Source organism: Mercenaria mercenaria, chromosome 5 (genome assembly GCF_021730395.1).
Source record: "Mercenaria mercenaria strain notata chromosome 5, MADL_Memer_1, whole genome shotgun sequence".
Classification (NCBI taxonomy): domain Eukaryota; kingdom Metazoa; phylum Mollusca; class Bivalvia; order Venerida; family Veneridae; genus Mercenaria; species Mercenaria mercenaria.
In genome coordinates, this window is record NC_069365.1 from 40,628,424 (window position 1) to 40,652,584 (window position 24,161).

General features: G+C 35.7%; 1 protein-coding gene across 2 annotated transcripts in view; it reads left to right on the forward strand.

Annotated features, from left to right (window-relative positions):
- Positions 1-10,756: 10,756 nt before the first annotated feature.
- LOC123556978 (transmembrane and coiled-coil domain-containing protein 4-like) overlaps positions 10,757-24,161 on the forward strand; it is a 42,621-nt gene continuing 29,216 nt past the window's right edge. The window contains exons 1-6 of one of the 2 annotated variants that reach the window (XM_045348128.2): positions 10,757-10,869; positions 17,738-17,834; positions 20,372-20,429; positions 21,410-21,554; positions 22,061-22,193; positions 22,798-22,815. In XM_045348128.2, coding sequence (XP_045204063.2) covers positions 10,812-10,869; positions 17,738-17,834; positions 20,372-20,429; positions 21,410-21,554; positions 22,061-22,193; positions 22,798-22,815 — 509 coding nt within the window. In that variant the 5' untranslated portion in view covers positions 10,757-10,811. The remainder of the gene's footprint in view (positions 10,870-17,737; positions 17,835-20,371; positions 20,430-21,409; positions 21,555-22,060; positions 22,194-22,797; positions 22,816-24,161) is intronic. The other variant, XM_045348129.2, reaches the window with a different exon arrangement.

Genomic DNA, 24,161 nt, shown 5'->3' on the forward strand with positions numbered 1-24,161 from the left:
TCCATGTTCAGGCTCCTGTGACCTTGACCTTTGATCAAGTGACCTCAAAATAAATAGGGGTCATCTACTCTGCATGTCCAATCATCCTATTAAGTTTCAACATTCTAGGTTAAGTGGTTCTCAAGTTATTCTCCAGAAATGATTTTACATGACCAGGCCCCTGTGACCTTGACCTTTAATAGACTGACCCCAAAATCAATAGGGATCATCTACTCTGCATGTTCAATCATCCTATGAAGTTTCAACATTCTGGGTCGAGTGGTTCTCAAGTTACTGACCGGAAATGGTTTTCAATGTTCAGGCCCCTGTGACCTTGACCTTTAATGGAGTGACTCTTAAATCAATAGCGGTCATCTACTTTGCATGTACAATCATCCTATGAAGTTTCAACATTCTGGGTCAAGTGGTACTCAAGTTATTGATCGGAAATGGTTTTCAATGTTCAGGCCCCTGTGACCTTGACCTTTGACGAAGTGACCCTAAAAACAATAGGGGTCATCTACCAATCATCCTATGAAGTTTCAACATTCTGGGTCAAGTGGTTCTCTAGTTATTGATCGGAAATGGTTTTCAATGTTCAGGCCCCTGTGACCTTGACCTTTGACGGAGTGACACCAAAAACAATAGGGGTCATCTACTCTTCATGACCAGTCATCCTTTGAAGATTCAACATTCTGGGTCAAGTGGTTCTCTAGTTATTGATCGAAAAATAAACACACAAAAAATGCTTTAAATCATAAATTTCTTCTCCCAAGAAACGTACAGAATTTTTGAAAATACTCCCAAGACATGGTACAGATAGATCGCTTAAAATCGCAAGTGAGGTTCAGAATCACCGGCAAGAAACGTACAGTAGGCCTATTTTACACCCTGCCTTTAAATCTTGTTTTTATGTTCAAAATCGTTCATTCATATAACAAACACGGATTGACTTACTTATCATTCAACAGTATCCTCATGTACACGAATTTTTAACTCAACTGTCTCGACGCAAAATGGCTGACACTGAAATCCGCTCGCAAGATCCGGTTGGGGTTCAGTTCGTTTATATACTGTGACACATAGCTAGACCCATTTCAGAGTGCAGGTCCTTATCCCTTTACTTAGCCTGCTGGCGGCAAGTGACATCAGCAAGTGATATCAGCCTGTACATCCATGCAGTCTGATCATGGTCTGCACTGTCCGCCATTCAGTCAGTACCTTTATGGTAAGCACCCCTTTTAACAGTTATGTCAAAACTGAAAGATGGAAAAGTTCATTATAGAACTTTAGCAGGGTAAGGTTTAAGAGTTATCCTGAACTGACATAGAAAAAGAAAAGTAGGAGGGGAGTGCAGATTATACCTGTCACGTTCGCTTACGAGCAAAAGTTATTTTAAAATCTGAATCTAGGAAGATGCTGGAGACAGCCAAGCTGTGTATTTTCTCCAATTTCCCAAGTATGACCTGAACCGTTCAGCTGATGACGTGGATTTTGCCTGCCGCATCAAGGTGATCTTCAACTGTAACGATTTCTACATCCTTGCGCGTTGCTGCTGCGCAGAACTTTATGCAATGTCATCACACTTTCATGCATCGCAACATCGTGTACTGTCATCCGGCATCTTCGAACATCATCTTCGCTCTTCGCCATGGCGCTTATGTACGATGTGATCGTATTCGAACATCGCGCACGCCATTGCACGATCAGAAATTCCTTGCGGAACTTCCGAGCCTTTAGCCAATGCACAAAAACACGTTTACAAACTAGTGACTTAAGAACTCGGTTCACAATTTCAAAGTTATTTCATGCTGTCTTTTTCTAATTGACCCCGTAAGAGAACTACAAAAATACGCCGTACAAAGGACGAATGGGGTATGGGTCAAACCCTTTACGTGAGCAGTAAAATGATTAGGGGTAAATCCTTATCCAAATCGCAGAATGCAGGAAATGGCGTCAAGAAAGAATATTTGCGTTGTGGTGGAAGGGGGCATTATTGGGAATACCAGTACTGTTCCAGTATTCTATTTTGTTCGGATCTGTTCTGTTCCGTTCTGTTATGTTCCGTTCAGTTCAGTTCAGTTTAGTCTAACCATATTCTATTTCTCATTCAATATTTATTTTGTAAATATAAAAAAAAATAAAATATAGAAAGAGAGAGAGAGAGGGGGAGAGAGAGAGGGAGAGTCTATCTCATTGGGAAGTCAATCTTATAGATACGACATTTTAATATTCTCATTTTAAGTAAGTGCATTACTATTTGAATCTGCCAATCTGTTTTATGTTTTCTCTTTATCCGTATATCTATCGCTACCGAAGAGTAAGCGGATGAAAAATACGAGTATCGCGAAATAAGTTAATTCTCTGAATTTGTTTTAATTCTCTGAATTTGTTCCTGTTCTATATTATGGAAGGGCATTTAAGTAAAAAAAAATCCTTGCAGGTAAATGACTTATTCTTCCATTATTGTGTGTTAATGATTTATCCATTAGTGCATTGGTGTAAATGACTTATTATTTCATGTAAATGATTTATGATTGTGTGTATGTGACTTATTCTTGAATGTAATCGACAAAGTGAGTCTGTTGTATTTTTTGTTTACTTGTCATTTTTAACATGGTCGTGTGTTCTAATTCTTGCTGTATTTTCGTAAGTGCATTGGCTTAGTTGCTAATGAAACATTTCAGATTTATGGATGATATTCGCCTCCAAAATTACATTGGTCTAAACGAAAGATATCGCGTAGCAGGTTATCGAATGGAGGAAGCAGCAATCATCAAGGATAACCACGAAAGTATAATATAAAGTCTCGTTATGGCACAAGGCGGCGCTACTCTCATGAATTATTTTGTTAGCAACATGCTTGTAAACTACATCATATAGAATGTAATTTAAGATTTTCCAAGATGTTGCCAAGATTTGGTGACATAGTACCTTTAAATCATTAAACATGATTGCTAAGGCATCAACATATGGTAATTGGAACTTTATAAACTTTCAAGAAAATATCTATCTTAATTAAGACATATTAAATATCATATTTATAAATTTAGCAAGTTAAGGGATTACATTAACAATTAAGAAAGAATTGGTCATTGGGATTATCTTAATTACTTGCAAATTAGCCCACTTACATACAAATTGAAATCAATGATTTCTTTGATTCAAAGTCATTCTATATTTTAATGCAGCATTTATACTCAACAATATATCATTATCGCCTTTTTACATATTCTTTGATGTGTCTTGGGATGTCAAAATCTTCAAATAATGTGATTAAAATTGTATCATTTCGTTTCAAAACACTAAAATAATGTGAAATGTTTGAGCCAGAATCTCTGTCAATATTCAACAAAAACATTAAATACTAACTATAAATATGCACATAGACATATAACATGTAAATTTTTCACTAAAACCAAGCAAATAAAAAAAATAAATTAGGGGTCAAAGTGTCACTATGAAAAAATGAAAATAGGGGACAAAGTGTCAAGGGGTGAAGGTGTCATCTTATTTTGGTAGGTGTCAAGGGGTCTAAACGTCTTGCTTTCAGATTAAAAGCAGTGGTATTATTGGTGAAATTTCAACGAAATACAAGCCTAATGAGCGTGATCGACAGGGAGGTGGAGTGTGCCTTCACGTTAGAGAAGATATTGCTTTTACAGAAAGTCCAGCTAGATTTGAATAATAACAATTTAGAGTTCATTTGGGTAGAAATTTTATCTATCTATCTATAGGTTACAGAGGGTTAAAAGCAATGGAGTCACTTTCACGTGGCAAAATGTCACCAGCGGTGTCCCACAGCTAGGGTAGTGTATTAGGACCGGTTTTTACCAGATGCTCTAAGCTGCACATTAGAACTCTTCGCTGATGATACCAAGCTATATTCGGTCGAAAGAGGACATGATGATGAAGTTAGACTACAATATAACATTTTCGATGCCTGCCATTGGGCGAATAAGTGGTAAATGATATTTAACATCAAAAAATGCAAAACGATGCACATAGGAAATAAACCTAGGACAGAATATTACACGAAAGATACTGAAAACAGAATAAACAAGATAAATCAAATAACTGAAGAAAAAGACCTAGAGGTAATATTTGATGATACACTCACCTTTAGTAAACATATAAGTACCAAAGTTAACATTGCAAACAGAAAGCTTGGACTAATAATTATAAAATAGAGAAAAGTGGAAGCTTCACAGGTCGCCCAACACGACAAAAACGAAAATGTTGCAGGCTCGGTTTGATTGAGCCCGTTCATGGACGGTAGTGGAAATGCATGCTACAGTCCACGCCCTCTAGCCCCGGGTTGAGCAGAACTCGACATTTACACATGCTAAAAGTACGAAATTCAATTTAGAGACATCCGCAGATGTATTCAAACGGCGATGAACATGGAACCTTCAATGATACACGTGTTGAGGCGTGTAATTCCATGAAGAGCGGCGTTTGGTCCCCAGATAAAGTAAAGGGTTTGCCCCAATCGAGAAAACAATGGGCATAACTAAACAAACTGGAATTTAGAAAGGGGAACTGAGGTTATGGAGCCTGCATATCACAGAAACTGTCAAAAGACAAAATTAAAAAGCAGGCACCATACCCAAGGGGTGATTATACAATACCCGAGACTATGAAAGCGGGAGTATTGGAACCACCCATGCCGAAATGGTCATGTTGAGAAACTAAACAGTACCAATAACATGACATAAAAGTCGTGTTGAACGATCTGAGAAGATCGAAATATAACAGCTCTGATTGAATATACGGGGAGACTTTTTTACGGCCACCACACGACACATACAACGCTGTTGTTATAATAAAATAGAGAAAAGTGGAAGCTTCACAGGTCGCCCAACACGACAAAAACGAAAATGTTGCAGGCTCGGTTTGGTTGAGCCTGTTCATGGACGGTAGTGGAAATGCATGCTACCGTTCACGCCCTCTAGCCACGGGTTGAGCTGAACTCAACATTTACACATGCTAAAAGCACAAAATTCAATTTAGAGACATCCGCAGATGTATTCAAACGGCGATGAACATGGAACCTTCAATGATACACGTGTTGAGGCGTGTAATTCCATGAAGAGAGGCGTTTGGTCCCCAGATAAAGTAAAGGGTTTTCCCCAAACGAGAAAACAATGGGCAGAACTAAACAAACTGGAATTTAGAAAGGAGAACTGAGGTTATGGAGCCGGCGTATCACAGGAACTGTCAAAAGACAAAATTAAAAAGCAGGCACCATATTCAAGCGGTGATTATACAATACCCAAGGCTATGAAAGCGAAGGTATTGGAACCACCCATGCCGAAATGGTCATGTTGAGAAACTAAACAGTACCAATAACATGACATAAAAGTCGTGCTGAAAACTTTACGTACATGAACCAAGAAATGTTTTTTACAGTTATACAAGTCACTAGTACGTCCACATTTGGAGTATTCGTCTGTCATATGGACCCCAAATACAAGAAAGATGCAATCGCCATAGAAAATGTGTAGAGGAGAGCCACAAAGATGCTTCATGAACTACAAGGGCTAGGGTACAGCGACAGGTTAATCCAACTATGGCTGCCAACACTAGAGTATAGGAGAACTAGAGCAGATGTCATTGAAGTATACAAACTTCGAAAGGAACTTGATAAAACTTCCACTAACTTGCTAACTGTCAGAACTAATACTAGCATAACGGGGAACACACAGAAATTATTCAAGTATAGAGCCAATTCAAACACAAGAAAAAATACTTCCAGTCATAGGGCAGTAGACACATGGAATACACTCCCCACTGGTACAATTGAAGCGCCAACTCTCAACAGTTTCAAATCTAGGCTGAATAAACACTGGTTAGGTCGGTCAAAATTCATAGCAAAGTGCTATAGCCCCTATCAGTAAGTTACCGTATATATGACTTAAGGGTGAGAAGACTGTGCTAGGGAACAATGTTCCTTCTAACAATTTTGTAAATTGATATTTTTAAATGTCAGGCCAGTCAAAATCCGAGCATAGATGCTATATGGTCTCTATTTGCAAATTTAAGAGTATGATTACTGTGAAAGTGAGTTATGTTCTTTTTTCAACCTTGGTTTTTATAATTATAAATGCCATGACAGTCTAACTCAAGCAATGGTGCTATTGCCCCATCTAGCAAATAATAGTACATACGCAACTACATTTTGTATATAGTGTATAGACTGTGCTAAAAACTATGACTTTTATCTCTTTTAAAAATATATATATGGTATTTTTAAATGTAAATATAAATATATGTGTCAAAATGTATATACCAATATTATGACAAATGGAATAGAATTAATGAAAGATGATTCATGATAACAATAATAATGATTATTACATACTCGTTTCTATTCCCCGTTAAGTTATACTGGTACCTCCCCGTTAAGTTACACTGGTACCGGAAACGTCAATATTTTTCCATACACTGACGCCTGAATTTCATATCGGGTGCGTAACGTAATTTAGTGTGTGTTTTTGCACTATGTTTTTCTATTTAGTTCAGTATTATCAATCCTATTCAGGCTATTGAACTTACTTATGATATTTACATAATATTTATACGTGTAGATGCGTATGTATTAAAAGGTTATTTTCTTTGCATCGGGAAATATGCACTCGTTCTTCAGCGGAAGAATATTGCGCTCCTAAATTCGCGCAATATTTCCACTGAAGAACTCGTGCATATTTCCCGATACAAAGATAATAATCTATGATAATAACTGATTATTACCAAATTGGAATTAAAATCAAATGAGCCTAGAAGCGACAACGCTTAACGTCTAAGGATGTTCTGGCTTCTACTCTACATGAACTACATGAACATATATATATATATATATATATATATATATATACTGCATCACGCCTCTTTTCGAGTATTACGTGCAGCTGCGCGCCTGTACAAGAAGTAAAATAGACAGGAGAATATGTGTATTGCAAGTCCATGTAGTTCATGTAGAAATTGAAACCAGAACTCCATTCTCTGGAGTTAAGCTACAGCTTCAGCTTCATAGGCCCTTTAGTTTTTCGATTTCTCTATATTGGCAATGTTAATAATTTCTTTTTCATTTCATTCAATCCTAATCTTCCTTAATATAAGTATTCTGATACCGTGGCACCCCAAATTTATCAATTTTGTTAGTTTCTTTTTTCTTTTACTAAGTTTTAGTAGTCTATTTTTGAAATTAGTTTTTCTTGTTTTCTTTGCTTGTATTTACATATTTACATTGCACTTTATCAGTATCTGCACTTATTTCACATATCATAGTGCAGTCACTGTCTGTCTCCACATATTTCTACCCATAGTGTAGCCATTATTTCTACCAATATCTATCTAACATTCTGTCCTTTCTGTCGGCAGAACAATTCCTGCACAACAGATGGTTGTTTGCTTTTTCATTTCTGAGATAATATTTTGATATTGGAAGAACAATTCCTGTACAACATCAACTGCACTTTTAAACATACTTTAAAATATTTCAGTTGCTGTACTTTTTGGCAGAGCAATTCCTGCACAAAACCACATATAGGCATTTTCAATTGATGTAGTTATTTCCTCGTATTCTTGCATAGAGGATGTAACATTTAGCTTGAAACTTGCTGTCTCCTGACTAGTGTTTATTCAGTCTTGCTTTGAAGGAGTTTATTGTTGGTGCCTCTATTGCCTTATTTGGAAGGCTGTTCCAGTTTCTAACCACTCTATGACTAAATGCACTGATCCTTTTTCTATGTTTAGCATAGTCCTTTTGTAGTTTTCGATTATTCCCCCTAGTTACAACATTGTGCCTAAATTTCAATAGTCTTGTTATATCTAGCTCATTTATGAGTTTGTAAACCTCCATGGCGTCTGCTCTGTCTCTCCTGTATTCAAGAGTCGGTAAGCCCAGTTGTCTTTGGCTGTAATCTAGTCCACTGAGACTCTGCAGCGCTCTCGTTGCTCTTCTCTGGACATTTTCTTTTGCTATCGCATCTTTTTTGTATTTAGGAGTCCATATGGCCGAGGCATACTCTAGATGTAGGCGTACTAGTGATTTGTATAGTAACAGGAACATTTCTTTATCCATAGATGTAAACGTTTTCAATATCACTCCCAGGTTCCTGTTTGCCAAGTTAACTTTAGTGCAGATGTGTTTGTTAAAGGATAGTTCATTGTCAAAAATTACACCTAGATCTTTTTCATGTTCTACTTGCTGAATCCTGTGCATTTTCTTTCGGCTATCTTTCATAAAGTATTCATTAGGTGTTTCTTTTCCGATGTGCATAGTTTTGCTTTCTTTGTGTTGAATATCATCTGCCATTTTTCAGCCCAATCACAAGCATCGGAAATTTTGTCTTGTAGAATTTCTGAATCTGAGTTGTTCCTTATTACTGAATACAGTTTAGTTTCATGTGCAAAGAGTTTTAGGGTGCAACTGACTGCTTCAGGGAGATCATTAATGAAGATGAGGAAGAGGACATGGCCTAAAACACTACCCTGGGGTACTCCGCTGGTCACTTTTTTCCAATTTGATTTTTGGCCCTTTACTACAACTCTTTGGAATCTGTTTTCTAAAAAGCTTTTTATCCATGAGTATATCTTCCCTCTTATTCCTACACTCCATACCTTCTTGAGAATACCCCAGCCAACATTCTATATCGGGCCGATATCAAACCGACGTCGTTGTCTATAACGGCCCGATATCGGCTTCTATATCGGTTGCAAATAGGAATGATGTCGGTCCGACGTCTGCAGACGATATCGGGCCAACATCATAATGACATCGGTTCGACATTGGCAAACGATATTTGGCCAACATCAAAATGATATCGACCCGATATTGGCAGATCATATCGTTGTCGCGAAATAGTGTGACACGCATTGCTTCTTCAGTTTTCTTCAAAATGTACACTTTATAAATTCTCACAGTAATTTACTTGAGAACAGATGTGTATCGCATTATGTGTATGATGGTTATTTGATTTTATTGGTATAATGTTTTTCACTATATACTACATGTTTTATACAGGTACGTAAGTTTTCTGTATATTCTTAACACTATTAAAATCGTTCGATTAGAATTTTAAACATATTTATATTTTCATTTTTTTGTAAATATAAATATTTCTACGGCGGCATTATACATAAAATAAAAATGCATCTTAATTATAACCTCCCTTTATTACATATAAAATTTTGATATTTACCGTCTACAAATTTTGTTTGGAACCTAGTTTGATTGATCCTGGCATACATCATATTTGTTTAATAAATAAGCACAAATAAACACTTAAATTACTTTTTCCCGTATATCAATAATGTTTTGAAAAATATAGCTATATCAGAGAATCAAATATCGGCCCGATGTCAATCAGACTTACGAAATAGTTACACTGATTGATGCGGATCTACCAATTTCAATATTTTGCGGCAGTTCAAGGGTTCGATCCCGGCGATATATGATCATTTTGTGTCGATTCGCCGTAAAACCTAACTCACTCACTCACGACGGCCCGACGTCGCCCTACATCGGCACATTTTGCCGACATTCCGACATTATACCTATATCGGGCCGATATAGTCATGCTGGCTGGGACGCATGTGTGGAACTTTGTCGAATGCTGCTTTGAAATCGAGGTAGACAATGTCTATTTCATGTCCATTTTCTATTGCATCGGTCCACTTTTCTATTCATTCGAGTAGTTGTGTAGTGCTAGATCTTCCTTTGCGATAGATAGATTACTGCTTTGAAATACAGTTGATAGTGTTAAAAAACAAGAAGGTTTTACAGATAAAAGCAGTTTAAAAACAGGTCTATCATGTTAAACATTATGTGCAAGTTTGGTCACACCCTGTTTAAACTGGTTCAGGGTTGGGGCTTGCACAAGTTCCAAAGCACTTTGGTGGCTGGAAGAAAAGAGTAGTTATAGTAATTACATGAAGTGAAGATCTGGGTATATACTGGGTATACCAATTACCGGGATATACATATTACCGTGAATGTCCTGTTTTGATACTTAACATGAAAATTGCTTTACAATTTTTCTTTCATTATTCATGCTCAATGTGCTTAGATTTTTAGCAAAACTATTTTTGAAAATTGGAGTGTCTTTCTTTTTATTTCTCACTGATCCCAGAAATTAAGGAATTCAGCTAAGGGACTGGTCATTATGGTTAATCTTTGCAATTTTTCTCCGCAAATTTTCAATGACATTGCTTATTTCTGCCATATCTCTTTCATATTTAGTTTGGCCCATTGTAAAATAGAAATGCTGTCTTTGTCTTAGATCAATTTAACAACTTCTTTAGATTGAAAGTTGAAATTCACGGTAATAGGTATATGCAAGAAAATGCTAAAATTACCCACCTCTGTTCTTTGAATGACAGTAGTGGAACTTTTATCTGAGGTTCTGACGATTTTTTGGCCAAAAGTCTAAAGCTAAAATATAAATTAATTAAACAGAATAAAATTTATCTTTTAATACAATCATTTTGTTATAAATAGAGTCCATTGAATATAAGACTCACGGTAATTGGTATACCCAGTATAGGAGTGGCGTTGCAAATGTCTTGTTAGACGGTATTGAGGCTGATATAAGGAGGACGTAGTTTATTACCCAAAACAAACCTTTAATTGTAGGTTCTTGCTATACACCGTCAAATCAGAATGACTTTCTAGAACATTTTGAAAGTGTTTTATCTTCTATATGCATATGTGTCGGATTAGGTACGGGGATTATTCGCACCAACTACCGTACAGATAAAACGGACGGTACGAGTAATAGACATAAAATCCGGAAGTCAGGTGTCAGAAACAGAGAAAGTGGAGTAGAATGTCACATAACAAAAACAGCGACAAATCAGTGACAGGGGGTAAACAGAAAAGCAAAGGTAACGTATCTTCAAATTGAAGCACGTGGATTTCAAAGGAAGATGGTAAAATAATCAGTCTGAGACAGGGGTGGGGAAAATCTGATTTTGACTTGCTTGTCCCGTTTTTGCAATTTGCTATTTTGTACTTGTCCGTATGATAGTTATAATAGAACTATTATAGTAAATTCTGGTCAAATTTCACTTGCCGGTACAAGCTTTGGGACAACCTTGGCAATATGGAAAATTGAATTTGCAACTCCTGCTGAGAATAATTATTTTTCACTTTAAGGTAACTTGACATGGACAAAGAAGATGGCGTCACAAAATTAGGGTTGGTCAAATTATTTACTCCTATAGACGATATCAGGGTTCTCCCCAGGAAAAAATTAAGGGATAGCTGGAAGTGCGCGGTAGCCAAACTGGTGTTTTGTGAGGGGCTTATGAGGGTGACTTTTTATCAAGTTTAACCACATATACTTATAAGTGAAACATTTGTATCTTTATCTTTTAATTATAAGCAGTAATACAATTTACAAGTGTTATAATCAAACTTTTTTATTAAACACAAATTTGTCCTTATGCTTATCATAGTACTACAGTAACTGTGTGTAGTAGTCACATACATTATATAATAAATTACTTTCATTACATCACTTTCATCTCATTGTCACAGTTCACAGTTATTTGCAAGGCACTAAAGTTTATATCACACATCTTCTTGGCTTCTCCACAACTCTACAGAATGTTCAAATTAAAAGTCTTCCAATTTAGGTTCTTGAATGGCAATTATTAACAGACAGTTCAGTGTTGTGTTGATCAGTCTTGACCTATGTGTTGTTTTTATTCTCTTCAGTGAAGAAAACCCTCTCACAGTCTGAAAGTAGAAAATGACCATGGCATTACTAGTAATAGAATGAAACAAACATCAACAGCAAAACCAGCAACATTTTGTTGTAGAGCTAATACAAGAATTAATCTATCTCTGACTGAAAGATACCATTCATTTTTTTTAATACTGTATTTTAAAAAAAAAAAATTAGTGTTGTGTAGTACCTGCGGTGGATGCAGGAACATTAAAAATATTATCTGCTTCATTTTAAATCTTGATACAACAATGCAATTACTTAATTATTTACTCAAAAACAAAATTGCTTCTTTGTCTATAAGAATTTAATTACTTTAATCATTTACTCACCTGAAAGTTCAAAGACATCTTCTTTAATAATCCTTTCCCGAGATTAACAGTTTGACAAAGTTAAACACCAACATTTCCAATTGTTTTCATCATATATTCACTAAAACTCCTTAATCAATTCACAAAAATTGTTTCAAAGAAGTTTCAAACAAGACGCCGACAACTGTGTCCATAATCCAATCAATGTACAATTATTACGTCATTTCTCACTTCTTTGGGTGCTGAGTGACACAGTATCGATTTTTCTCCTAAAAATATGTCAGCTGTAGCTTCAGGCTAATTTTAGACATGCTTTATCAGTTATGTGTTTACATTATTGGTAAACTTTTAAAGGTAGCGGTCTGTGTTAAAGGGATAGCGGGGGGATCAAAGAGTAGCGGATTGTATGGTTCTGTCATTAAAGGATAGCGGGTGCGCTATGCTTAATTGGCCTGGGGAGAACCCTGGATATGCTGCTACAGAGGTGTAAAGATGCATTTTAATAATTTAAAACACACATATACAATTGTGAAAATGCATTTAATTTATAAAAATATATAATCAAATATTCTGAAACTCACCATGAAAACTAGTCAGTTTTTGTGCACATTTTGCAGAAAAGTTACGTATCCAAACTGAAAATAATTTATATCCTCAAATCTTTGAATATGTCCTTCAGGTGCTCCACCTATGAACAAAAGAATTTATCCACTGAGTTTTATGCTATTTGCTCTGGAATTTCATCAGTAAGTTATAAATTTCTATATTTTATACCCTAAAAAGTTGAAACCTGCCTGCAGTATGAGGGTCATTAAAAAAATTCAAAGTACATGTAAGTTTACTTTGTCCTTATTTCTGAGACTTTATATCCTCACATATTAAGAGTTTTGAGTGATATATTCATTTCTTAGTAATTCTACATTGTATTTTAATTTTATAAAACGTTTACAATCTTTTCAATCTGTGTCCTAGTTCAGATGTGTTTGCTACTGTTTGAATAACCCTCAATGTCAAAACTTTACTGACTTGCATGGAAATCTCATGGAAAGCATGGATCTTAGGCCATACTAAATTAATGCATGTTTAATATAATTGGTAAGGTACATTTTCTTGATTTTCTGTTGCCTCCCAAAAAATATAGAGCCAGTTTAGATGAGGATTTCTGCATTTGAACATGCAAGGGTCATAAAATATAATGTATTACATTGTAATATACCCAAAATCAGTTATGTTTGGGTTCACTTTCCGTTCATAGGACTCGGTGAGTTTTACGATAAACATATTTTTGGAATTGCATAGCCCCTTGTTACTGAATTTATTTGCAACAAAATATTGAAATTTATAATTTACTGATGAAATTCCAGAGCAAATAGCATAAAACTTAGTGGATAAGTTCTTTTGTTCATAGGTGGAGCACCTGAAGGACATATTCAAAGTTATGAGGATATAAATTATTTTCAGTTTTGATACATAACTTGTCCGCAAAATGCGCACAAAATTGACTAGTTTTCATGGTGAGTTTCAGAACATTTGATTTTATAATTTTATAAATCAAATGCATTTTTACAATTGTATATGTGTGTATTAAATGATTAAAATGCATCTTTAGACCTCTGTAGTAGCATATTGTCTATAGGAGTAAATAATGTGACCAACCCTAATTTCGTGTCGCCATCTTGGTTGTTCATGTCAAGTTACCTTAACTCGTCTACGTCATTCTGTACTCAAAGAAGTAATATGAATTAAGGCACTGCATGGAATGGGGATTTATATTTTGCAAAATTATTACAAATATGGTGATACGACATTCTGAGGACTGCTGAATCTGTAATGTATAATGGAAATATGCCAGCGTCCAGTTGGCTACCTGTATGCCAGGTACAGAGAAGAACTGTACTCTGTTAACCTTAGGATGAGCAATATACGATTATACATGTGTATGAAACAGAGAGAACAATATTTCGGAGAAGCAGTATTTTAGAATACTGAACTGTTTCTATATTACTTTATAACTATGTCCTGAACGGCCATTACATTACAATTTCCCTTCTTTCTTCTCTTTAAAATAAAGTAATAATTTAAGTATGAACATGTCATAACATGTCATAATTAATAAAGTAGCAGGCCATTACATTATAATTTCCTTTCTTCTTCTCTTTAAAATAAAATAATAATTTCAGGCCCTTCCCTAGAAATTTTTTAAGGTGCCGGGGTAAACTTTGCGTGGCGGGATAAGGGGTGGGTGCGGGAGGGGTCTCCCCTCCCATGTTCAATTTTTTTTTTTTAAAAGTCGAACCCAAATGGTGCTTTTTTAAGTATACCATATGCAAAAAAAACACAACAACATGTATTTCATTACTTCTACATTTTCACATAATCATATAACCATCAATATATCATATACACTACACAGGTGTCCACTTCTTTTATAAGTATTTTCGAACAACACATAATGTCCTTCCACTTCTTTTGTACTAACACTAACAACACATAGCGAGGGTTCAACGCAATAAGGGAGTATCTACATATAGTTATTATATGTAGATACGCCCTTATTGCGTTTAACGCTCGATAGGCATTTTTTTTTTCATATAAGTGTCTGTCTTTGGCACTGTGGCATTCCTTTACTGCACCACTGATATTAAAGTCATTCATTTTTTGTCCCTGCATGGACACCATGAGTAAGGCATTAAGCACTTTCATGCTCACTGGTGAATGGTGGGTGGTCTATACACATTCAACTGCTGAAACCTCTCTCACAATCTGAAAGTCCAAAAAAAAAGTATTTGTTATTTTCCCAGAGCAAGGATAACCAAGGATGGATTTATATTGTAAAAGTTCCTAAGATTTGACATTTATCTTGTGTTCTTCTGCACAATGAATTGCAACAGTATTTCTGTTTAATATTTGTGGGTGTTAACAACACCATTGTAGCTTTTTTACACACAGAAGCAGGTTCTGTATTTCAAGTTTAACTATGTATTTTACTGCAAGCAGCAAGTTTCAGAAAGAACATGTCTACATACACACCAGCTGTGGAGGTTGGTAGAAGCAGTCCCACTCTAGTGACTTTGCACAGGTTTGGGTGAGACTTGGACAGATTACCAATAATCCACTCCATCGTGCTCAAAGTGTTTATCTGTGGTAAGGGTGGCTTTCGCCTGTGCCCATTCAATAACCGCCCAGTCTTCTTCAAGGGAGAAGTGTGATGAAAGAGCCTGAAACGAAACATAAGTTACAATGACCTGTTTCAATGACTTGACAAGATGAATCATAACTTTTTTGTTGTTGATAAGTTTCTTGTTTTTTTTCTTCTAAAATTCTTTGGACCATACATGATGCTGTAAATATATTCAGTAAATAGAGATTCTAAATAAATCAATGTTTATTTAGCATAGAAATAGACTATTGACTTCCTTGAAATACAGCAGAAGAGAATTCATTCATCCCTTTTACCGACTAGCCCGGTTCTTTACGTGAGAAAGTAGGCAGTTTATTTGGAACTGGTCTTTCCCAGGAACGATGGTTAGGTAACCTGCATTAAGTTTCGAACTGGCAGAAAAAAAAGATACCAAGATTAAACAAAATAATTTTAAGTATGTTGGGGAAAAACTATTTTTAATTGATAATTAGCCCTTAGTCTATTTATGTTTTTCACACATTTGGTAGCTGTTACGAGAAACATGGGACGTTTTCACAAACAGTTTCTTTTACTTAATGTCGCTTAATTGATTATTAAACAATCAGTTCCGTGCCGATTATCATTATACAACAATGTACATTGTTAAATAACAAAATAGATTGGTGCATATTATTATGCCTAATTTATTTATTTATTTATTTATTTATTTGCTGAATTTCAAATAGAATTCATTTAAGGGATAGATAGATTCATTCATTAATCTAGCTGTTATCAACAGTTTATTTGACAACAAACTAATTCCTATCGGCACAGAACAGTGTATTCCTTTGGAGTTCCTCGGTTATTTAGGTTTTGAAAGAGAAGGTAAACAATCGGACGGACACTGGTATCTGTAAACCAATTAGATCCAAGTTTTAAGTGAAGACTGGTTAAGACTTAGTTGTTATTTCATTTTCAACAAAATTTAAGATATAAATAACTATAAATCTCTAGAAAAAGGTGGTCCATACCCCTAGAAAACCCCTAACAGGCTTGTCTAGAGGTACGGATCCGTATTGCATATTCATTTTCAAATCGGAAAAAAATAAAAGAAACATGTTGACTCGTGATCAAATCAACAGAGGTTTAATATTAAAGTATTACACTGGCGATACAGCCATCACATAATAAACCAAATCGTGTCCAATTTTCAAACGACCACTTTTGATTTACCAGACTTTCAATCATAAATTCATATCTTCCCCATGTTGAAAATACTAACAACATAAAAAAAAACACCATTATCATTATAAACAACGATCTGATAGAAAGTTTTTCACAACTCAAATTTTTATCCTTCTGCTCAGTAAAACGAGATCTCATTCAGTTCCCGTGTCCGCTCTATAACTCTTGAACCCCTTGAAGGATTTCAAGGAAACTTGACACAAATGTTCACCACACCGAGACCACATGCAGAGCGCATGTTTTGGATGTCTTGCTTCAAGGTCAAGGTCACACTTAGGAGTCAAAGGTCATATCAGCTTGTTTCGTGTCCGCTCTGTAACTCTTGAACCCATTGAAGAATTTCAAAGAAACTTGACACAAATGTTCACCACACCAAGACAATGTGTAGAGCGCATGTTCTGGATGACTCGCTTCAAGGTCAAGGTCACACTTAGCTTTGTGTAAATTGCTCTGCATTGCAGTGCTCTTGTTTTTATTTGGCAGATCTCTTTTTTGTTCACTTACAATAATTTGTTTTTGAATTACTTCCCTTTTATGTTACTATAAATAGCTTATTTTTAAACTTTTTTATTATTGGCCGTAGGGAAAAACCGAGACCACTTTTCTGTGGTCAACATGGATGGTACCTCTAATTTTAGGTGTATTTTTACATACCTGTACCTGATAATGATTTTTTTTGTGGACTTTGAATGTTTTTTTTGTGGACTTAGATTTGTTTTTTGAAGTTTTCCTTTTGTTGTTCCACTCCTTTGGGCTAAAACAGTCAAGTTCTTTAAATTTTGCTCCCATCCTATCATGTAATCCTTCCGGCGTATATTGCCCCGCTTGGCGGAGCTCTTGTTTTTGCTGTTCTTACAAAATGACCTTTAAAGTGAAATTAGTAGCAAACTGTGGTTAATCAAATTCTCTTTTAGTCTGATCATGACCTGATAAGGATAATGGGATGCTAAGAGATTTATAGCTTTAAAACATTTGCGTAAAACTTTATCAGCCTTGCGTAAAAAATTTGATTGCATAGCTGGAAAGATAAAAGTTCAAGGATTCAGGAAATAGTTTCATTAGTCGCATTCAAAATGAGAAATTAGCACAGGAGGGCTTTGTAATATTTTATGATAACTGAAACAAGTTATGAAAGAATAAGCAATAACTCAAATGGGTTACAAAATGCTGTAACTTGAAACAGTTACACCCCTGACTGAACATAATGACCGTAAAGCAACAGAAGTGAGCATGCAGGGGCACCATTGTCCTGTGGACATACGTCTAGTTTTATCTGTCAGAATTTAGGTAAATCTGCAATAAAAAACCAATAAAAGATGTCAAAGTTATATTTTATTTCATTTCAGAACCATATCACAGAAAACTAACCGATGTTGGACTGTACAGTATCGCAGGATTGTGTGCCGTCTCCTTGTCACAGCTATTTAGCGATGAATGTCAGGAGTAGGTTGCTATGAAATTAGATACTTTTGCAAGGGATTTATATTTGTTATGTCTGCTACCTGTCCTTATTTGTGACAATAACGACTTGTGAATGTGTTATTGTTGTTTATAAAAAAAAAATATAGTCTTACAAGTTTGCCATATTTCATGAGTCTCACAGGTTCGCCCTGTATTACAAGTCTTACACGTTGGCCCAGTATCTTGAGTATTACACGTTGGCCATGAATCCTGAGTCTAACATTTTGGCCCTTTATTGTGAGCCTAACAGATTGGCCTTACATGTTTGCCCTGTTTCTTGAGATTTACACATTGGTCCTACAATGTAAGTCTTACACGTTGGCCGTATACATTTGTATGTCATCTAATCTTAATGTTGACCTAATATTAGGAGTCTAATATGATTGCCTTATATCACGGGTCTTACCTGTTCAGGGTTTCCACTGGCCCCAATTTTATTTCCACCACAAAATATCGAAGTCAACGACACATAGGGGGCGTCCAGTGGGTGTATTCTCCAACACACAGTGCATGTTGCAACAATTTGTCATTTTTACAGTTTTTTCATTATTTGATTGTAAACTCTTATTGGGTGATGGGGATGGAGGGGGGGGGGGTAGGGGGCTCTCCCCTTGGAAATTTTTGAAATACAAGCATGAAATGAAGGCCTCTGGTGCATTTTTATGTTCAAAATTTTGAGATAATGGAGAGGTTAGTACCCTTTTGATGGGGGGTCAGGGGGCTTTCCCCCTGGGACATTTTGAAATACAGGCATGAAATGGTGGCCTCTGGTGCATGTTAAGGTCCAAAATTTTGAGGTAAAGGAGGGGTTAGTACCCTCTTTATGAGTGGGGGGAATCAGAGGGTTTTCCCGCTGGAAAAATTATAAAATACAGGTATGGAATGGTGGCCTCTGGTATGTTTCTTGGTCTAAATTTTGAGAAAATATTATTATTCCTTTGCCAAAATAGCAGGGTACTTCTCAGCAAAAATAAAAAAAATACATTTGCATAGGTAGGTCTTCTCTGAATGACCAAAATTAATCGGAAATTGGGGTCGCGAAAATGAGTGACAAACGAAAGAAAGGCAATCAAGACTAGCAATATTTATAAAATGAAAATTTGTAACTTATTTTCTATGGCCAGAGTTAATTTTTACCATTGATTTCTGCTGGTTTATCGCAGTTTTTCATTGGAATTTGCCAAAATGAATCTACGATCAGATTTAAAAATTATTGGAATTTATCGCGGATGTCCCGTCAGTCGTTCATTCCGAAGTTTTGCTACAAAATATAACTTAGAAATGGCTACTTTGACACTACTTTCATGATTCCGCTTGTTAAAACATGTGTAAATCAGCTGTCAGTGTCTTTTAATTCAGTCCGTGAAACATGACTTTCATTTGTTTACTACCGCGCCATATTACTTCAATCAACGATGACATATGTAAAGGCAGAGCTTAATAATTTTGCCGATAAAATACATCAGGCGTTCTACATCCAAAGCTGTCATTGGTTTATCGCATGTTTAAATTAAAGTCAAAGATCGAGAGGCACGTGGCAGCTTGTGTAATTGATGCCGAATCGCTAATCCCTCGCTTGGTGACACGCTGTGTATTATGTATCATGAACGGAAACGCCCGCGGGTAATATTGATTTTTTAGGCAAGACAGAGAGTAATTAAGACAGAGAAATACACATTATAAAAAATACATTTACAGCAAAAACTTTTTTCGCCAATTTTTTATTTTTTTCGCCATTGGCGAATTGCAGCGGAAACCCTGCCTGTTGGCCCTATATTGCCAGTACATAAATACTACTGTAACACCAAAAATTCCAATTTTAAGAGAGTTTAAGGAACTTTTAGTATTGTATAAATACTTAATTTTAAAGTCCATCTTTTCTGTTGTCAGATACATATGTAGCTGGGAATGTGCCCTGTTATAACTGTAGTTGCTAATATCCAAAACCATTGTGATTGAGAAATATAAAACAGTCTTTACTAGAATAATCATGCTGGGAATTCAAAACTGCACATGCTTGTAGACACCCAAAATACCAAATGAAATTAGTGTGTATGTTTTCTGACCTACAGTGAGAAACTGCCTCAGTAGCCTAGTGGTAGAGCATCCACTATGAGTGCAGGAGGTTGTAGGTTTGATCCCCAGTTATGTCATACCAAAGATATGTAAATGGTACCAGTATTTCGGAACTATTTCCCTTGATTGGTGCTCAGCAGTAGAAGGGAAATTGGCTTTTCTTTGATCTCATACTGTCAATGAGATGGACATGAGAAATGCAGTGTTCAGAGTGATTGATATAAAATGTTGCTTCACAATCAACCTGAAATAAATTTGTTTAAACTAAACTACAGTAGAAATTGATAGAAGTGGGGTTTGAATTTGTTATTATCTGTTGAAAGTTTAAACACTTTGATTGATACTAGTTAAAACTGCATGTGTAATATGTAATGTTTTTTTGTGTTTTTTTTTGCAAGTTAAAATGTATACTTAATGTTTTGTTTATTGTTTACGGTATTTAGTGGCTTCAAGAAGAAGGCTCTTGAGAAAATACTGCACGACTTTGGTCAACCCAAACAGGTATAATATTCAGTCCATCTGTTACAGGAGTGAAAAAAATTACTAATCATGTGCAAAAAACAAATGATTTTATTTTTGATCTTATGTTACCGATTTTAACTAATTTCATTGTTTTGTTAACTGAATGATCAATGCAAGTTGAAATATTTGGGTTATTTGATTAATTGATTGATTGATTGATTGATTTCAGCCTAATAGTTCAAATGGTTGATTTCAGACTGGTAACTTGATGTTTACCTTGTTTAGAGGGGAGATAACTTAATCATTTATTGATTGATTTCAGACATAACTAAATATTTACCTTGTTTAGAGGGGAGATAATCATTTATTGACTGATTTCAGACTGGTAACTTGATGTTTACCTTGTTTAGAGGGGAGATAAATGATCTATTTATTTAATAAATAATCTAGGCTTTTGGTTGGTTTATCGTCTAATTTACCACGATTCAGAGTTCAGATGCGTAGGAATTGAACCACGAGGGCGTTAGCACAAGTGGTTAAATACTGAAGCATCTGAAGGATGAACCATGGTAAATTAGACGATTAATGACAAGAAGGCCTTGATTGTTTTCATTTTGACATGCTCATTGACATATTTTAATAAATATTATGCTGGACTTCATTTACCCAAGGAGTAATGTATAGGATGCCATGCGGCAATTGATGCTGTCTTACCGGTCCTCATATCAACCATTGTTTATCGCAGAATATACAGAGCTTGATTTCCTTCTTTGTTTAACTGGAAATCAAATCGAGTCGTGTTAGAATGATTGATTTCCAACTGTGACTTGACGTTTAACTTGTTTAGAGAAAAGGTAACTGAATCATATACTGATCAGTCTCAGACTTACCTTGTCAGGAGGTGAGGTGATTGATCTACTGATTGATTAATTTCCAACTAATAAAACTTACCTTGCTAGTAGAGAAGGTAAGTGATACTTTGATTGATTGATTTTAGAGTATTTAATCCAATGTTTCAGACTAATAATTCAATGTTTGCCTTGCTGGAAGGGGAGATAATGACTGAATGTGATGTGTTTGTGGACTCCCTGATGGCAGAGGAGTGTTTAAAGGAATCCAGAAAGCCACTCATAGTTGACCTAATAGCTATAGCCATTAGTGAAGGTGAGAAATAGTCAGTGGTTACCCACTTTAAAATTGCTGACTGGTTAGCTCCATATATGAAGTATAATCGATTGCTGTAGTTTTATTGAATAATCAATGCATTTGTATGGTTTATCGTCTGATTTACACTGGAATTGAGTTATAAGTTAGACTGAATGGTTAAATACTGTAAAAGCAGAAATTTGCATGGGTTTAATTTTTGCTATGTTAGCGAGGCCATACATCTCGTGAAAATTAATCCTTGTGTTAATATTTACAATTAGTATAATTCAAATTCAAGTATGATACCATTTTTTCAATTTCGCGAATATTAAACCTCGCAGACATACTCAGAATTTCACGTGAAATTTTGACCAAGCTAAAACGTGCTTTTGCAGTATCAAAGTCATTGTGTAGCGGGTTACATATCGGAATGAATTTTGGTTCAAAACTTGATCACTGTGCTCTTGCATAATATGTATGATATATTTTGGTACAGTGATATACTTTGGTGTATTCTTACACAGGCTGCTATGATGCAAGAATGCGAGTGTTAATCAAGCATGTTGCCTGGCAACTAAGGGTCACATGGGATGATGTTGAATCTATAGAAGAAGAATTTGCCGAAACACTGGAATATGATACATATGTCATGTCAGAGTAAGTGTTTTACAGAAACATGAACAGAACTGAAATACTAAAAATCCGGTTTTTTTTCTTCATAGCCTAAAAAACAACAAGAGAAATACACCAACACATGCTTTTGTAGTATAGACTTAATTTATTATCTCATAGAAAATTTAACCGTAGGAATGGGATCCTGTTTCGACTTCTAGATGGCAACATGACAAGTGTTGCAGTTTCTTAAGATTATAATTTTACTTGTTTTTAATCCCTACGATAGGGGTTCCATAGTGTAGAAGACAATGTAATGTTTTGGAAGTATAGTGTTTTTAGTTGTTTAAGCCTTATCATACTGGACACAATTAATTCTGCCTTTGCGACCAGTGCAGATCATGATCAGCCTGCAGGTCTGTGCAGTCTGATCATGATCTGCACTGTTCGCCATTCAGTCAGTATCTTTTTGTAATGCACTCCTTTTAACAGTTAATGGTTCAAATTGAAAGATTGACAAGTTCATTATAGAAATTTAGAAGGGTGAGGGTTAAGACATTAATCTTCCTTTTTCTTTTTATCAAATTATTCCGAATTTTATACACTTATCAATATTCATTTAGACATTTTGATTTTTGAATAACCTTAGCACTTCAGATAGGGAAAGGTATATATATATATTGTAATTTTATACATTTGATCCTCATTTTTATTAGCCCACCATCATCAGATGGTGGGCTATTAAAATCACTCTGCGTCCGTGGTCCGTCCGTCCGTCATTCCGTCCGTCCGTCCGTCAGTCCGTCCGTCCGTCCGTTAACAATTTCTCGTTATCGCATCTCCTCAGAAACTACTTGGGGGATTTTGACCAAACTTTGTCAGAATGATGTATTGGTACCCTAGTTGTGTCCCCCTGAAAATCAGACTGGTTCAACAATTTATGAGTGAGTTATGGCCCTTTGTTTATTTCTATAATTTATATAGATTTATATAGGGAAAAACTTTGAAAACCTTCTTGTCCAAAACCACAGAGCCTAGGGCTTTGATATTTTGTTTGAAGCATCATCTAGTGGTCCTCTACCAAGATGATTCAAATTATTTCTCTGGGGTCAAATATGGCCCCGCCCTGTGGGTCACATGGTTTATATAGACTTATATAGGGAAAAACTTTGAATAACCTCTTGTCCAAAACCACAGGGCCTAGGGCTTTGATATTTTGTATGTGACATCATCTAGTGGTCTTCAACTAAGATTGATCAAATTATACCCCTAGGGTCAAATATGGCCCCGCCCTGGGGGTCATATGGTTTACATAGACTTATATAGGGAAAAACTTTGAAAATCTTCTTGTCCAAACCACAAAGCCTAGGGCTTTGATACTTGTAATGTAGCATCATCTAGTGGTTCTCTACCAAGTTTGTTCAAATTATCCTCCTAGGGTTAAATATGGCCCCGCCCCGGGGGTCAATTGGTTCATATAGACTTACATAGGGAAAAGCTTTTAAAATGTTCTTGTCAGTAACTACAACATTCAAACTTGGACCACATGTATATTTTTGAGTGGCAAGATGACCCTTGACATGAGTTGACCTTGATTTTGACCTAGTGACCTACTTTCACATTTCTGTAGCTACAGCTTTCAAATTTGGACCACATGCATAATTTTGTGCACTGGAAAAAACTTTGACCTTTATTTTGACCTAGTGACCTACTTTCACATTTTTGAAGGTACAGGCATCAAATTTGGACCATATGTATAGTTTCGTGTTTCAAAATGAAATTTGACATTGATTTTGACCTAGTGACCTACTTTCACATTTCTCAAGCTACAGCCTTCAAATTTGGACTACATGCATAGTTTTGTGTACCGAAAAAAACTTTGACCTTGACATTGACCTAGTGACCTACTTTCACATTTTTGAAGGTACAGGCTTCAAATTTGGACCACATGCATAGTTTTGTGTACTGAAATGACCTTTGACCTTTACATTGACCTAGTGACCTACTTTCACA